At 58.8% G+C, this 17,500-nt stretch overlaps 1 protein-coding gene across 4 annotated transcripts in view; it reads right to left on the minus strand.

The window, feature by feature from the left end:
- The window catches only part of COL18A1 (collagen type XVIII alpha 1 chain), a 36,429-nt gene that overhangs the window by 15,219 nt on the left and 3,710 nt on the right, over positions 1 to 17,500 (minus strand). The window contains exon 1 of one of the 4 annotated variants that reach the window (XM_032114912.1): positions 1,697 to 3,941. The exons of 1 other annotated variant lie outside the window; for it this stretch is intronic. In XM_032114912.1, coding sequence (XP_031970803.1) covers positions 1,697 to 3,830 — 2,134 coding nt within the window. In that variant the 5' untranslated portion in view covers positions 3,831 to 3,941. Of the gene's footprint in view, positions 1 to 1,696; positions 3,942 to 17,500 lie in introns of those variants that run through there. 2 more of the 4 variants (XM_032114914.1, XM_032114913.1) reach the window with 2 other exon arrangements.

Raw genomic sequence — 17,500 nt, forward strand, 5'->3', positions numbered from 1 at the left:
CCCTTGAGTCACACCACGCTCAGCGCCTCATGAGCTCGCTCCAACTGCAAATGCCAGGATGCAGGCATTGCGCTTATCTGCGGTTGGAGGAAGCCAAATTCGCAGCAGCTTTAAGGGAAAAGGAAACCAGAGCTTCCTCCCGGGGGTCTACAGGGGTGCAATAGCCAGTGCTGCAATTCCTGCAGCCAGACAAGTCATTGTGTCCCCCCCGGGGCTCAGGATGATGGGGACACACTGAAAGAGGCTTTTGTTAGCAGGGCAATTTCCAACCATTCTCCCCTTGGAGCTGCAGCCGGCTCTGGGAGTCGCCCTCCTCCTCAAACACGCCACTCGCCCCCAGTCTGGGGTGGGAGCTGGGTACCAGCACTTCCCAAAGCAAATGGACTTTTCTCCTGCATGACAGAGGCTGGATGGGGACTGGGGAGCAGAGCGGTAAGGGGAGACCCCTTCAAATGCCTGCTCCCCTACAAAAGCCAAGTGCCCCTTCTCATCCCCAAACCTTTCAGGCCACGCCTGCCTTTTCCAAAGGGCATCCAGAGCCCAAATATCGCAGCCCATCATCCCCGTGGCAAACTGGCAGCACCCATCGTGGAGCACGGAGGGATGGGGGGGCCCGCAGTGGGTTTGGTGCTGGCACGGGACGGCTGTGGGGATGTCTCTGGACGCAGCGATTCCGCCGTAGGAAACGTCCCCAGGACGCCCCAAGCCACCTTCCCGCTCTGCCATGCCCTTCCTGGCTGACCTGAGCCCAGTGTGGGGTTCAGGGGACCCCCAGCACTCCCTGGGGTGCAGCACAGCCCCCACACTCCCCACCCACTCCCGACCCCGCCCATGCGAGCAGTCCCAGATGGGATCGTGCCTCCTCTCCGAGCACCGCCGTGATCCCAGTGTATCCCCCCGCGAACAGAGCCTCTTTGACACCGAGGGGACCCTGTGGGCGACCTCGGATTGCCAGCCCCCAGTCTCGGCATTCCTCCTTGGCATCTCCCGGCCACCCCCCGAGGGCACAGGGGTCGGCACGGGAACACAGCCTCATTCAGAGGCTTTGGCGGGCGGGGGGGGGAGCTCCAGCTTTCATCCCAACTGCATTTCTCCAAGCATCAGTCACCCCCCGCTCCCGTCCTTCACCCCCCTGCCCTGTCTGGCTCCCTGGCTGACACACAGGAAGGTCACAGCTACCGAAGGAAGAAGCTGCAGGCGAAGTAACTCTCCCCCTTTTCCAAGCAGCGGGATCAAACATTAGCCGCCATCGGGTGAATCATTAACCCCAAAGGGCTGCTCCGGGGGAGGGAAGCATGTGGGCACGGCCAGGGGTCACCTTGAAACCTCCTCACCACCACGGTGCTGTGGCTGGGTGCTCACGGGGTCCGGGTCCTTGCCCTGTTCCTGCTCCAAGTGTTCCAACCCCAAGATGGACACCCCAAAGCCCCGTGGCACCGGGAAGCCAGCCCTGAATGCCAGCACGATGTGCTGGGGGAGCATCCCCTGTGCTGGCCACTGTGATTCACCAGGAGTGATGCTCAGCCTCGCGGAGGGAGCCCAAACCTGCTGGTTCTGTTTGGAAAAGCCAGGGCTGGATGGAAAGTGATTTTGGACTCAGTAGCCTCCCATGGGCACCAGGCAGAAGCGTCCCCCAGCACCTGGGGGAGCTGGGGGAGGGGACACACAACACAGGGACGTCCCTCAGCCACGTTACCTGCAGAAGCATTAATAAAGACACAAGAAAACCCTTCATCCTCCTCAGGGAGAGCATCGCAAGGCAGAGGCAGGCGCCCGCCCGCCAAGTGAGTCCAACACAGGTCTCTGACGGCCTCGCAGAAGCCCTGGCATGGCGGGGGGGTTACGGGGACCGAGGGGCTACAGCCGGGGAGCAGCAGCAAGCAGAGGAACCACTCCAGGTAGCGATGGCACCGCGACTCAAGCAGCCCCTCCCACTCATGCAAAGCCGCCCGAATTTCCTCCTCGCTGCTGTGACGGAGGTAATTTGGCAATCGGACATGGCTGGTGCCCAGCACGCTGCAGAAGGGCAGGTGGGTCGGGACGGGCTGGCAGCGGCCGGCCACTGGCATCAGTCCTGGAAAGAAGGATTCGAGCCCCGCGCTGCCGCTCCCGTAGAGCTGCGTGGTGGCCGTTAGTAAATCGAACTCCAGAGGGACGGAGTTATCAGCCACAGGAGGATCCACACCCTTATCCACCCTCTGGTCAGGCCGAGGGGGGCTCTGGCTCCCGTTCCTGCTGGCCAGAGCCAGCCCCCGGTGGCCGGTGCCGTGCCACAGGTTCAGCGATGCTCCGTGGAGGTGATGGGGAGGTTGTGCCGAGGGGTCCTGGAACGGCACCGCCCGCTCACGGGGACTGTCACCTGGTGAGAAAGGAAAGGGGGCACTACCTGGCTGGGGACCCGCTGGTCTCTGCAAGGACACCTGTGTCTCCACTGCTGTGGGAGTCCCTGTCCCCAGGAGCTCTGGGTTCTCGGTGGTCACTGTCCTCAGGAGCTGCGGGTCCTTGGTGCTCCTCATCGCCAGGAGCTGCAGATTCTCACTGGTCAGCATCCCCAGGAGCTGTGGGTCCTCAGTGGTCAGCGTCCTCAGGAGCTGTGGGTCCTCAGTGTTCCCTGGGAGCTGTGGGTTGTCAGTGGTCAGTGTCCTCAGGAGCTGTGGGTCCTCAGTGTTCCCTGGGAGCTGTGGGTTGTCAGTGGTCAGCATCCTCAGGAGCTGTGGGTCCTCAGTGGTCAGCACCCTCAGGAGCTGTGGGTCCTCAGTGGTCACTGTCCCCTGGAGCTCTGAGCTCTCAGTGGTCAGCACCTGCAGGAGCTGTGGGTCCTCAGTGGCCACTGTTCTCAGGAGCTCTGGGTCCTCTGTGTTCCTCATTGCCAGGAGCTGCAGATTCTCAGTGGTTCCTGTCCCCAGGAGCTGCAGGTCCTCAGTGCTCCATGCCCCCAAGAGCTGTGAGTCCTTGGTGCTCCCCGTCACCAGGAGCTGCAGGTCTTTGGTACTCGTCCCCAGGAGCTGTGGGTCCTCAGTGGTGCCCAACCCCAGCAGCTGCAGGTCCTCAGTGGCCCCTGACCCCAGGAGCTGGGGGTCCTCGGTGGTCCCCATCCTCAGGACCTGCAGATCCTCAGTGGTCCCTGAGTGCAGGAGCTGTGGATCCTTGGAGGTTGCTGACCCCAGGAACTGGGGGTCTTCGGTGGTCCGCATCCTCAGGAGCTGCAGGTGCTCAGTGATCCCTGTCCCCAGGAGCTGCGGGTCCTCGCTGGTCCCTGACCCCAGGAGCTGCAGCTCCTCAGTGGCCCCTGTCCCCTGAAGCTGGGGGTCCTCGGTGGGGCTGCTGGCCGCCTGCTGTCCCGGGGCAGGTGACGTGCTGTGGGGAGGAGCAATGCTTGGCTGTGCCGTGCTCTCCAGCAGCCCTGTGGCATTCCTGTCCCACTGTCCCGTGCCTTTGGCTGCGGTTCCCTCACCCACAGGCGCTGCTGGACCTGCCTCCTGCCGCTGTGGGGTGGTGACACTCCCCACCACCTCGCCACCCCACGTCCCTGGGTACGGGCTGGGAGCCGGAGCTGCCGCTGAGGTTGGCGGCTCTGACGCCAGGATTCCCTCGCCGGCAGCTGCTGGGCTTCCCGTGGTCTTCGTGCTGTCCCAAACCCAGTCCAGGAGCTGTGCTTCGGAGCAGGAGAAGCAGCCAGCCAGGAGGAGCAGAAACCCCAGGCGAGGTGGGGCCATGGGGAAGGGGAAACGGGCTCCGTTGCTCCCGAGAGCGGAGCGGAGAGGCTGGAGGAAGGAAAGGAGGGAAGAGGCAGGAGCTTTGCCCTGGCCAGGCTCTCGGAGCAGCCACATCGCTCTCTCCTCCCCGGCTCCGGCGCTCGACCCTTCAAACCGGAGCGGAGCAGGGGGCGGGGTGGCCAAGCCCTCCTCTCCCCAGCGCCAGCCTCCCGCTGCCGGCACGGCCCCTCGGGGACCCCGCCGCCCGCCCGGGGACCCACCTGAGCCCCCCAAAACCTCCGCGAGCCCAGCCAGCCTTCAGACGCACCCTACTGCCTGTCCCAGCAGCTGCTGCCAGATGTTTAACTCCTTCCTGCCCAGAAAAAATCCTACGTCCTCTCTCCCTGCTCGGTGGCTCCGGTTAAATCACCGGCCTCGAGAGCTGTACGTGGTGGGGTCGTGCATGGACGTGGTCCTCAAGGATAGCCAGCTTTGGTGGGACACCCCACTGCAGGCCGCAGGAAAAGGTTATCATCTCAGAGCAAAACCGAACGAGGAGGGAAACAAATCCCAAAAAACATTTCCAGTATTTCCACCGGCCGGAAACCCAACAAGTCCCCAAAGCCAAGTGTTTAAAGCCGCTTTCCCGGCTCGGTTACGGGGCCAGGACCCCCTAGGTGCTGTCGCAGGACGGCCAGGGGGGCACTTGCAGCTTCGCCGCCCCCCCCCAAGCATCACGCGCCAGCAACGCCTCGAAGCCAGGTCTGAGCAATCACAAGTTTCCCAATCACAAGTTTTCCTGGAGCCCGGGATGAAAATCTCCCCTGGGCAGTGCTGGCGTTCTCCCACACCCCAAGCTGAGGTGGTGCTCATCTCAGCTTAAAAAAGCTGCCCCCAAATCCACTTATCCAGCCTGTTTTTCCCACGTCTGCTCCGGTGATGATGCCCCCTTGCTCCTGAGGATCTCGGAGCCCCTGTCCCCTGCAGGGATGGAGCACTCCTAGGGCCTGCACTGCCATGGTGACACCAGGCAAGTCACCTCCATGGCTCAAGAAGTGTCCCTGAGACAGGGTTTTGATGGGGAGGTGACAGTTTGGGCTCCCCTTGGCTGTGTGACCAGGAAAGTCACAGTGTGCCGTAACACGGTCCTACAGAGTGGAGCTCTCCGCACGCTGGAGCTGGTGCTCCAGTTTAAAAACATTCAGGAAAATCACCGAGACAAACACTCAGATGTCCATTTTGCTTTATGCAACACTTCCCACGCTACTTTTGAAGCGAAACGGGCGCATTTTCCCCTGAAAATGGGAGCAGGCTGCTGCCGCCAGCAGCTCTCCCCATGACCGATGCTGTTAGGGGCGCCTGCTGCGGAACAGCCACCGCCAGTGCACACGGGACACGGCTTTGTGCGGATGGCAGAGGTTCCATATGGCCCCTCCCGGAGCTCCCGTACTCCCATCAGCCCGGGGAAGGAGCCAGGTGTCTGCCAACCCTCTCTGGCGTGCCCTGACGGGACCCACACGCCCGGCTCGGCTGCCCTGGGGCCAGGGTGCGGTGGCACCGTGCAGTGCGGGACCCCTCCCCACCCCCCGCCGTGTCCTTGGCACATCCGAGACGGGTAGGAATGACTGCTGCTTCCATTCCCATCGGAGGGATGGAAAACCTTGGTGTTCCTGCAGCCTCCCCGCCCAGAGCCGAGTGGGGAGCATCACATGCCCCCATGAGCTGCCTCGTCTCTGCCAGGAGGATTTGGGCAGCAGCACCCTGCTGGGGTACCCCGAGCGTGTGCAGACAGGATGCCCAGCCAGAGAAATTCCCGCCTCTCCCTTCTGCTGGGATTAGGCAGCTCATGACAGCGGAGTGGAGCAGCAGTCCCGAGGGATGCCCGCGTTAAGTCGATGACCTTCGTTTCACTGCACACCTCCCCGGGAAGGAGCCAGGGCTGAGGCATCCCCCAAAAAAGGGATTTCCAAAATTGGTGCCCTGAGGGTGGGCTGGTGGCACAGGTGGCACTAGAGCATCTTGGCCCAGTGCAACCAGCTCCGCCACTGAGCAAGCAGCCGGGCAGGGACCGGGAATGCACCAGCTGGTGAAATATTTTGGAGAAGTATTCCCCAGGAAGAAGCCATGGCAGCTGGCTTGCTGGCAGAGCAGGGAAAACCCCTTGTTTTAGCCTCCTCCAGGCTAAAGGCTCCCAAAGAGGACTTTGCACATTCCATGAGATCCTGCTGCCAGCTCGTCGTAACCTTGGGCTTCTTGAAAAGCAAATTTGGACCCTCACGCTGGTCCCAGTTCCCTCCCAAACAGGCTGGCTGCATCTTCCCAAAACTGTCCAGCATCTGGTGCTGCAGCATGGTTCCTCAGGAAAAGGGGGATTAGGCTGCCCTAAGAAGCCAATGAGGGTTCAGTCCTGGGCCAGAAGAATAGAGAGGAGGAAAAAGAGGGGAAAAAGGGAAAAGAGAGGGAAAACTAGAGGTGGGGGAAAAGAGTGGAGATGGGAAGAAAAAGATTGGGGGAAGAGGGTGGGGGCAAAGAGAGTGGGGAGAAGAGAAGGGGAAAATGAGAGGGGAGGAAGAGAGTTGGGGGAAAGGAGAAAAGAGAAGAAAAGAGATTGGGGAAGTCAAGGAAAGAGTGGGAAGTGGAGGACAGTGTGGGGGGGAAAAGAAGTGGAAAATGAGAGTAGGAAAGGAGAGAGAGGAGAAAGAAAAGAGGGGAGAAAGGATAAAAGAGAGGAAAAAAGAGGAGGGGGGAAAAGGGGGGAAAAGGGGGGGAAGAGGAGAAAACAGAAAGAGGAGGGGGAAGAGAAGGAGGAAAAGAGAGGGGGACAAGGCAAGAGGGGGGAAGGGGGGGAAGAGAAAGGGAAAAGAGATGAAAGAAAAAAGACAAAAGAGAGGAAAAAGGAGGAGAAGAAAGGAAACTGAAAAGAGAAAGTGGGGGTAAAAAGAGAAAAAAGAGATGAAAAAAGAGATGAAAGAAGAGATGAAAAAAGAGGGGGGAAATGGGGGAAAAAGAGGGCAAAAAAGAGGGCAAAATAGATAAAAAGTAGGAGAAAAGAGCCTGTCACTCAGACCTGCAGCTTTTCATCCGTGGTCAAAGCACACCGATGTTTCTCTCTGGGGTTGCTCTCCCTGCAGAATTTTGGGAGAGGACAGGGAGCCTGCCCCAGCCCAGCTCAGCAATTCCTCCTGCACAGCCCAAGGACTCCCCAGCGAGAGCCGGGCAGATGGACGGACAGGCGGAGGGACGGACGGACAGCAGAGGGAGCCTCAGGCTGAGCAGAGCGCGGACGCTTCCTCGGGAGACCCCACTTTGCCGGCCCCATCCCGGCGGGCATCCCAGAGCTCCGGGCAGGGACTGGGAGGGAGCACGGGCGGGCTGCAGCCTCCTTCCTCCTGCGGCTCACACCTCCAGGGATGGGGATCACAAACCGCTGGAATGCCAGGAGATCGAGCCAGCGAGGCAAGCACCCCCACAGGGCACAGCCCTCCTGGAACCAGGGGGGGGGAAAGGAGGAAGGGGAAAGGGGGAAAGGAGGAAAGGGGGAAGGGGGAAAGGGGGAAAGGGGGAAAGGAGGAAAGGGGGAAGGGGGGAAAGGGGGAAAGGGGGAAGGGGGGAAAGGGAGAAAGGGGAAAGGGAGAAAGGGGAAAGCGAGAAAGGGGAAAGGGAGAAAGGGGGAAGGGAGGAAAGGGAGAAAGGGAAAAGGGGAAAGGGGAAAGGAACCCTAACAGCAGCACACACAAGAAAGCTGGAAGCGGGAGCACTCTCGCATTGAGCAGACAAATTCAGGGACTGTCAGCAGCCAATGGTATCTGTAAATCCTATTGACATTTGGGATTCTAATCCCATCTAGAAGCCCAACCAGCAGACAAAAGGCCCTCACGCACGCCGAGGATGGTGCCACATCCCCACATCCCGAGCTGCTGACCTCCCGTGCCGGGACAGCCCCTGGAGGGAGGCAGCGGCACCCAGCCCGTGGGTGGGCACTCAGCTGGGGATGGGGATGGGCAGGCAGGAGACAAGGATGCACAGGGGCCGAGCTGGCAGGAGTGACAGCAGCCAGCACAGCCCCAGAAATGACACAGGTGCCACCCTGCCAGGCTCTGCCTCCGGGACAGCGTTTCCTCCCTGCCTCTGGCTGTGCAACACCACAGAGCCCCCGGGACTACAGCGTTCCTAAACATTTACTCGTGGAGAGCCAGAAACATCCTCCCGCCAAATTCCTCGATAAGATAAACCGTGAAAATGTCACGACTGCCTGGGGGAGCCATCAAAGAGCCCCGGGAAGGGAGGAAGGGCAGCTGCGCCCAGACCCCTGTCACTACCTGCATCCTCCTCCCGCTCCTGAACTGAGCAGGGCTGGACAGGGCACAGCCAAGAGGTGCTGGTGTACCCACTCTGCCCCATCCACGTGGACAAGGCAGCAGAGAATTGGGGCTGGAGTGACTTTGGCCGCCCTGTGAGGTTTCCTGGGCAGAATGGATGGTGGAGAGGGACCATCAATGTGTGGGGGCACGGCCAAACCCAAGGGAGGTCTTTGGAACACAAGGTGAGCTTGGGGTGAGCTGTAGCCCCCAGTCCTCCCCATCCTGCCTCCTCTGGGGCCATGCCTCTGCTTCCCATCACTCACCTCCCTCCGGGGCCAACCGACAGGCCGGAGATAAGGCAGGGAAGGCGACGGAAGGAATGCGACCCCCTGGATCATCCTCCTCCGCGTTAATAAATCACCTTGCAGACGAATTGCTCGCTGGGCAGCGGAAGACTCGCCCCGCTCCTCACCCCCCACCAAGGTCCTGGCTCAGCCGGGGAGCCCCAAATTTCAATCGAGTTCCTGGCATTCCTGCCTCTGCACGAAGCCGAGGGGGCTCTGGCAGCACCGTGACCACCCTGGGGACAGGCAGCTGGTGGGGGGGAGGGTTGGCTGCTGTCTCCCTGAGGGACAGGGAGGAAGTGCATTCCCATTCCCAGGCACTTATTTCCCCGGGGATATGGGAGATCAATGCGGCCGGCATCCCGGCTCTGGGCAGATGCTGTGTAGCAGGATGAGGGGAGATGAGGGATGGGATGGGAGGTTTATGACCCAACTCGATGCCATCCCAACCTGAAAATCGGAGGAGGACAAGGCACCCAGGTGGGGTACATGTTCCCAGAGCTCAAACAAATCTTTCCAAGCCAGTGATGCCCCTCAGCCATGCCAGGATTTTAACCCAGCACCAGCTTCGAAGCCTACACAACAAAAACTGTGAGTTGCCCATTCCCAGCTGCTTTCCAGGACTTCAGAAGCACAGAAAATACCAACACAGCTTAAAAACCCCAATTCACCGAACAAAACACAGAAGAGCTGCCGAGCGATGCCGTACCTGGAGCTACGACGGAGCATCACAGCCTCCATCCCGTGGAACAGCGTCCGTCCTGCGCCCGCCCCAGCCAGGGATGCTGCAGGGGTGGCCCGTGCTGCTGCAGGAGGCAGCTGCCCCAGCTCGGGGATGCTTTGCAGAGCCTCGCCATGGATTTTCAGGGAGGAGAACCACCCGGCAGGTCATTAACCTCATCCTCAGCGCAGCGTGCGGCAAACAGGATCCAAGCTCGCGCGCTTGCTGCGGGGCCAGGTGGCGAGGAACGCTATTTTCTTAGGGAATGGACAGGGAAAGGGGGATCTGGGAGGGGGGTTTGTTTTGGGATTTCAGCTGCAATCTCCAGCTCGTCCAACCAGCCTGGGTCTTGTCAGCGCTGCCCTCCTGCAGCGCTGGGGACTTTGTTTGGCTTGGAAGCCCCTGGCTGCGCTCGTAATAAGACTCCGTGTCCGCTCCGTGGTCCTTCCACCTCTTTGCACTCCTCAGACAATAGTTCGCCTGTGCTGCTGACTTTGGCAGCATTTCCAAAGTTTTGGCTCCTTCCAAAGTTTCCTCTGCACCAGGCAGCCGACCTTGGCCGTCCTGCTTGGTTGCCACATCCCATCGCGTCCCATCCCGGGCTGTCCGCGGGGCACCGCTCCATGCCGGACCTTTTGGGCCCCTGAACTGGGGACGCGGTGGGGAGAGGTGCCCGGCAGGCCCTTTGGGGGTGGATGCTGGGGTCATGAACAGCCTGGATGAGGGGCCACTGGAACAAGGAAAGCGTCACCCAGGCCCTGAACCCGCCCGGCTGCGCACGTCCCAACGCCACAGTGAGAGATAAATTAATCGAACGCCTTGAAATTAAGGTGAGCGATGACAACCTGACGTCAGCCAAGGCTGAAATCCCCCTCTCCCTATCATGTCTCCACGAGCACTGAGGCAGGAAAGCTTAGATCTTTTGAGGAAGTCCAAACACCCTTGGAGATGGATAGTAAAGGGGTCAAACAGGCCGGTGATCCTTTGCTGCTCCACGCAAGCACTGGGGAAAGCCAGCAGGAGCTGGATGAGGCCAGAACACAGCCAGAACACACATCATCCCTTTCCAACCAACAACCAGAGCCAGCATTTGACCAACCATTACCTTGCTCTACAAGTCACTCGGTTTTAAAGCAAGATATGTCAACAAATAGCTTTAGCCCACTCAAGTTCAGCACCTGTAACACGATGCCAAGAACAAGGAGGGGTGTAAATTGTGCTCCTGCTTGCATGGAGATTCCAGATCAGGTTTGCCCCCTCCTGAGCGCAGAGATGAAGCCACAGCTGGGCACCACCCCAGGCATCGGCATCCCAAAGCAAAGCTGCCCAGCCCACGGGCACAATGCCACGGGCCAAGGACATCCCCTCAGCCCAGTGCCTCAGACATGGGTACCCACAAGCTGTTCCCCGGGATGATAAGGGGTTAAAAAAAAAAACCCCAAACCACACAAAAAAGCCCAGCAGGCATGCCTGAAGGGGAGGATTAGAGAGAATAGGGCCATTTCTCAGCAAAGACTATGGCAACGTAAATAGAAAAGTAACATTACGCTCAAGACAGGGGCCCTTTCCCTTTGCTCCTGCCCTACAATGCCACTATTGTTTTGCTGACAACTGGTAATTATCCCAAGCTGCACACACTGGTATTCCCACCCTTTAACCGGGAGGGATTTTGCAGCCGCCGACCCTCTGACACCAGCAAAAATTCACATACCAGAGGGTTCAAAGGGGGGGCGGGCTGGGAAGGCTGGGCGAGCCTCGCGGGGGACGTCACTCACAGCATCCCGGAGCGCTGGGGCTGCGAAGGGACCTCTGGAGATCAGCAAATCCAACCCCTGCTGAAGCAGGTTCACTACAGCAGGACCGTGCCCGGGTGGGGTTTGAGTCCTGTCAGAGGAGGAGAGCTCAGAGCCCCTTCCAGGGCCTAAAGGGGCTCCAGGAGAGCTGCAGAGGGACTGGGGACAAGGGATGGAGGGACAGGACACAGGGAATGGCTTCCCACTGCCAGAGGGCAGGGCTGGATGGGATATTGGGAAGGAATTGTTCCCTGGGAGGGTGGGCAGGCCCTGGCACAGAGTGCCCAGAGCAGCTGGGGCTGCCCCTGGATCCCTGGCAGTGCCCAAGGCCGGGCTGGACATTGGGGCTTGGAGCAGCCTGGGACAGTGGGAGGTGTCCCTGCCATGGCAGGGGTGGGATGGGATGGGATGGGATGGGCTTTAAGGTCCCTTCCAACCCAAACCATCCTGGGATTCTGTGATTTGGGATGGTTTTGTTCCTGATGGCCACACTTGGGGTTCAAGGTGCCCCAAAAAGCAGGGGATCTTTTCCCCCACCGCCATCCCAGATTAAAAAATATTCACCTTCCAAATATCCAAGTTTAAGCAATGAATCTTTTCTGGAAACAAAGAAACAAACAAAAAAAACCCAACAAAAAATAATCCTATGGAGGCAGAGTTTCCCTTCCTGCCTTAAAAGTTCTGGGGAGCCAGGCCCCCAGGATGAGACCCTGCAGGCTGCACTGTCCCACTGCACGAGGATGGGAATGAGTCAAATCCATAATTTTTCATTTATGGGATGGAGGAGTCACAGTCCCAACATTCCCTGCCTAACAGGAGTTCAGCCTGGTGCCAGCCCCAGCCCAGATAAGGTGATAAAAAAACTCTGGAAACTGCCTCAAGATGGATTAAAACATTCCCATGGTCAAAATGTAGATTTTTTTTTTTTCTGCTTTCGCAGGCTGGTGCAGGAGCCAGAAAGCCCAGAAAAAGGAAAAAAAAAAACCTTTTTTTCCCCTTGCCACAGGCTGCAAGCAGCACAGCCAAGGTCAGAGCAAGGCAGAGGACACACACAGCCTCCAAAGGACCCAGCTAAGAGCACCACAACCAGCTCCTCTGGCATCTACTCACATATTGCTATTTTATTTTCTTCTGCGTTTTAATTACATGATCGCAGAAGTTTCTTCCTAACGGGAAAGCTGGAAACCAGTTTTTCTTGCAGCAAAGCCAATTCCACAAATGCTAGCAGTGACCTGTAAAGTTGGGGAAAAAAAAGAAGCAAAAAAAAATCCCCATAAATCAGCAGAGCAAACTCTCCTCTTCCTCTCAGCAGCAGCGTCACTCGCCGGGCTGGGATTTTATTTATTGTTGTTTTAAGCACCCAGGAGAAAAGAAAACGCTTCTAAAACCCCACTTAACCCGCTCCAGCTGCAGGGGAAAAAAAAACCCCACGTAGGCAGGAGCTGTGCTCCGGGACTCCGGGCAGGCTGCAGCCTGTCTGCGGAGCGCCCAGCTGGGGTTTGAGGCAGCCAACCCCCCTGTCCCGGGCCTGCAGCCTCAGCAGAGCGTGCGGCCGCTTGCAGGGAGCGAAGCCGGAGCGCCGAGGCTCCGGCAGCTCCGGGGAGAGCCCTGCCCTGAGCCCAGCACCCCGCTTGGAAGGATGCTGGAGCCTGCAGGAGCTCCTGGGGTTGCCCTGGGAGCCAGCTCCCGGCTCCTCTCCATCGCAGCAGCAAAGATTTAACTCAGGCTTTGCTCTTCGAACCCCTTTTGGCTCCTTTGCACCCCGCACTTGGGGATATCAGAGCCCAGCGGGATGGGAGGAATAGCAAGGACGGGATGAAAGCTTGCACGGCTCGTGGGAGAAACGCTGGATGGCCACTCTGCAAGGAAAAGAAGGCAGGAGAAAGCCCGGAAAGGGGCCGCTGGGAAGGCAGAGGAAAGGCTTACAAAGATTAAAACGGGACAATGTTATCAGGCAGCTGTGCCATGGGTGCGGGGGGCTCCGGATGCACGGCACCCGCTGGGAACTGCCCGTCGGATGGTTGGGTGCTGAACTCTGGCACCAGCTGCAGCCCTGAGCCCAGACACGGGCAGGGAGGCTCCGCCAGCAACACCTGGAGGCAAACGGGGCCATCAGGTGACTGAGCAGCAGCAGCGAGATAAAAAGATTAAGCAGCTGAATGAAGGAAATTGGAAATATTTTTGCTCCCGACCCAAACAGACACATTTTTACCGGCGTTGCTGCCACCGTGGCTGACCCCGAGGCCACAGGGATGTCAGGGGTTAACAGTTACCTCTGCACAGCTGGAACGGGAGGGAGGGACGTCCTGGGAGACCCAGGTGGTGGGATACAGGGGATGTACTGGGAGACCAAAGCACTGGGAGGCAAGGGATGTTCTGGGAGGGAGACCAGAGCATTGGGATGCAGGGGATGCACTGGGAGACCCATTTCCACTGCGGGAGTCAGATTTACAGCGACACAGCCTGTCCCAAGGTGCTGGTGTGGTGCATCCCACCCCAGCGCCGTCCCCAAAACCAGGCCGGGTGTCCTTCTCGGGGCAGAAGCGCTTCCCCGGCGGCTCGCCTGCCCCTGGGGTGGATAAAACATCCACGAGCGTGTTCCACCAGCAGTATCCTCAATTCCCCGGGCGCGGGGCTGCTGCTCGGCACCAGGAGCGGCGGGCAGAGCCGGGGCAGAGCCGGGGCAGAGCCGGGGCAGGCCGGGGAGCGGGGCCGGAGCCCAGCCCAGCCCCGGGGCTGCCCGGCCGTGCGGAGCGGCGCGTCCGGACCACCGGCCTGGCACGGAGCGGGATCGCGCCCGCACCGCGGCTTCAGTCCCGTTGCTTGGACACCCGCGGGCCAAGAAACACAACACTAGTCGGATTAGAGTCTAGACGGGCTGACCTTTCCCTCCGCTGCCGAGGTGGAGCCGAGCGAAAATCGGGCCCCGTTGGCTGAAAGGAGGGGGTTTGTCGCTGTTGAGGTGTTTGGTTCTGTTTCAGACGGGAGCCGAGGAGGGCGGGACACGGCTGTCACTGGAAGAGGCATTTCACTACCTGCCGCCGCAGAGGGATGTGCAGGAGCCGGCCCGGGGCTTGCAACCTGCTGCCAGGGCCGGGCTTCGCCCAGCAACGCGGCTGACAAAAGAGCCTTTCATGAGAGGGGACGATGTCAACTCCGCAATTAGCAGGGGAAAAGAAAAAAGAGCCCAGGGAAGATTATTACCTCCAGCAGTTGCCTCTGGGGGCCCCTCTGCAGTGGCTCCCTTAACTCTTTCGGCTGAGCCCGAGGAGAAGGTGGCAAAGGAGCCACCAGTGGCTGGCTGGAGCCAGGCTGGCACCCCGGCCTCGCAGGATGCCATGAGGATTCCCATCCCTGATGGAGGATGCCAGGACCCCCACACAGGCTCCACCTTCATGGCCTGACAGAGCCATCTCCCCAGCAGAAAGATGTGCCCCAGAGCAGCTGCGGAAGTAACAACTGGTTAATCAAAGCCTGAAGTCTGAGCTACCCGGGAGAGCGGAAGGTGTCCCTGCCCATAGCAGGGAGTGGAACGAGATGGGCTTTGAAGCCCCTTCCAAGCCAAACCATTCGAAGAATCTACAGTAAAAGCCAAAAATCACTGTCGTGCTGCTGCCACACGCCTCCCTGCACCCACAGTGCCAGGGGCTGGGGCTTCCTCCCACTCCCTGGTATCCGAGGGGACTTCGTGCCACCTGAAATCATCGCAGGTTTGTACTCCACCCCCTGCCACCCATCAGTGCCCTCCTGAGCCCCAGCTCCTCAGCAGGACAGGGCACTTCTCCAGTTCTGGAATCCGGGTGGGGAGATGCTGGCATCGCTGAGGAGTCCTGGGGCTCTGTGTCACCCACACGTCCTGGGTCCCCTGGATAAGGATCCTGGCCCCTCTGGAAAGCATTTTGGGACCCCAGGGGAAGGACTAAGCTGTACAGATGCCTTCCCATCACGCCTCAAAGTGAACACCACCAGCTTATCTGAGGGGTCATCAAAAAGTTGCTGTTTATCCGAAAGTCAACAATCTCCAACTCAATTAAGTTACAGACTAACAAGGAGGGTGGAAAAGAATAAATTGGTTTGATTACTGTGTTTCCCAGAGGGAAGGCAGGTGGCTAACTTAGGGATTATAGACTCAGAGATAGCTTCAAGGACCCCTGGGCTGTGGGAGATTTCTGCCCGTGGTGACAGTGGGAGGAGCACGGGGATGGTGATGCTGGATTCCAGGTGCCCTGGCTCCTATCCCCACCCCGGGCTGTTTGAGCAGCCTCCCACAACCTGGGGAAGGGGTCAGAGGAACAGCCAGATCTTGCAGTCCCCAGGGGAGAAGGAAACCAGCAGACTGAGCTTGGGAATAAAATAAAAACACAATAAACCCCACTAATGACCAATTTCCATCTCAGAAAAGGGCTGGGAGGCGATGCCAAAAAAAAGGCAATAAAAATTCCACAAAAGCCACCTTTTTAAGACACGGGATGTTCCAGACCAGATGTTGCTTGCTGAGAAAGCCCCAGTGCCGGGGCCGCTGCTGCCAAACGGCACTGCCGGTCAGAGCCAGGAGCACAGCACGCCTCTGGAGCCCTGACCCTGGAGCAGCCCAGCCCACAGCCCTGGGGGTGTCGGTGTCCTGCTCCATCCCAGCACTCCTTAGGAGGCAAAAGCCACCCACCTTTGGCCGGTGGGAACCACCCCTTCATGATTAACCACGCTCATGCCTCGAGGGTGTGGAGGTTTTTGCCCTCGAGCCTGCTCCAGCTCTCCCTCTGTCTCTCCCAGTGGCTCCAAATCCATTTTAAGGCAATGCCAGACCCCTGTTAGCTGTACAAATTTCCAAACCGTTTTCTAACCCTGTTTAGCTCCTTGTGCTTCAATGATCTTTGGCAACGAGCTCCCTGGGCTAACCAAGTCCGTCACTAAAGCCACAGCTACCACGCACCTTCCTCTGCCCAGCAAGTCAGGGACTTGTTCCCAATCCCCAGGATTTAAGGGGATTTAGCACCAGCTGAAATCATTGCAGGTTTCCCCTGCACCACCTCCCACCCACCGGCAGGACAGGGCACATCCTCCCGAGGGCACTCCCCAGACATCGGTACCCAAGGGATGAGGAATGTGGCTGGAGGACGGGGGAGCCAGGGACAGCACCCCACAGCTGGCAGAGGGGAGACAGAGACATGGGGTGAGCTCATCCCTCCTGGAGCTTCACAGAACCGTGTGGGTGGGAAGGGACCTTAAAGCCATCCAGTGCCACCCCTGCCGTGGGCAGGGACACCTTCCACTGTCCCAGGCTGCTCCAAGCCCCAGTGTCCAACCCAGCCTTGAACACTGCCAGGAATGAGGCAGCCACAGCTTCTCTCATCAAGCTGTACCTGTGCCACGACACCTTCGGAGGGAAGAATTTCTTTCTAATATCCACGACACTGCCTCCAGGCTGCACGCTCAGTCAGAGAGATGCAGCACGCTCTTGGAAAGGATTCCTCTCCAGTGCTTTCCCAAATGTCAGCAGATACACCAGAAGAATCGTTAGAATGTTTTATTAATCCCATACCTCTGGGCTGCTGATACACATTGATACTTAATCCCAGATGTCCTCTTCAGCACTTTGAACTCTCTACTGAAATGCCAGAATTAATTCTTTTCTTGGTAAACTCTCAAGAGCTTGGGAAAAAAGGCAGCACACTTGCTGGGATTGTTATTCCAGGGCTTAGAGCATCATCCCTCACAGTCACGACAGGCCAGAGCGGTGCAGGAGAGACGCAGTGTCCCTGCCACAGAATGTGAGTTGGGCTGGAAGGGACCCTAAACCTCACCTTGTTCCACCCCCTGCCGTGGGCAGGGACACCTTCCACTATCCCAGGCTGCTCCCAGCCCCAGTGTCCAACCTGGCCTTGGACACTGCCAGGGATCCAGGGGCAGCCACAGCTGCTCTGGGCACCCTGTGCCAAGGCCTCACTGGGAAGAATTCCTTCCCAATATCCCATCCAACCTTCTCCCCTATCAGTGTGAAGCCATTTCCCCTTGTCCTGTCATTCCAGGCCCGTGTAAAAAGTCCCTCTCCCTCTTTTTAATCAGAGGACACAGCCTTGGATGAGTCCTCGCCCCCTGCTCCACATGCTCCCGCCTCCTTATAAAGCGGTGGTGACATCCCCCCCCAAGAGCAAAGCCAGTTTCCCAGCAGCACAGATTTTTCTGCTCAGGGATTTTTTAAGCCAGGCGATGACGCTTGAGGCAGGATTGCAAAATGTTTTCTGCGAGGGCTCGGATTTGCTGTTTAACAGCACCCAAGTCTTGTCGCCATAAACACTGGAAGAAGAGGTTAGTCCAGCTGCAGGCCAAAATAAATAGGGAGCAGTGTCACCAAGAGGCTGCTCTTCAGAGCAAAAAAACCCTGCTTCTCCAGAATATGGGAGTGTACGGGCAGGGTTTTCTAGCGGCCACAGGGAAGAGCAGCTCAGCTCTCCACCCCTCCAGGGACATGCAGCAGTGGGGAGGGAGCTTCCAGCCACTCATGGCCACCCTGGGCCAGCAGACACCACATGGAAACCTAAAACCAAGGCAAGAGCTCTGGGAGAATGGGTGCTGTGGATGGACCAAGTTCAGGTATGGATCTGGAGAAGTAATGGAAAAATTAGGATTCGGGCTCGAAAAGGTTGTG

Source organism: Corvus moneduloides, chromosome 7, assembly GCF_009650955.1.
Source record: "Corvus moneduloides isolate bCorMon1 chromosome 7, bCorMon1.pri, whole genome shotgun sequence".
Classification (NCBI taxonomy): domain Eukaryota; kingdom Metazoa; phylum Chordata; class Aves; order Passeriformes; family Corvidae; genus Corvus; species Corvus moneduloides.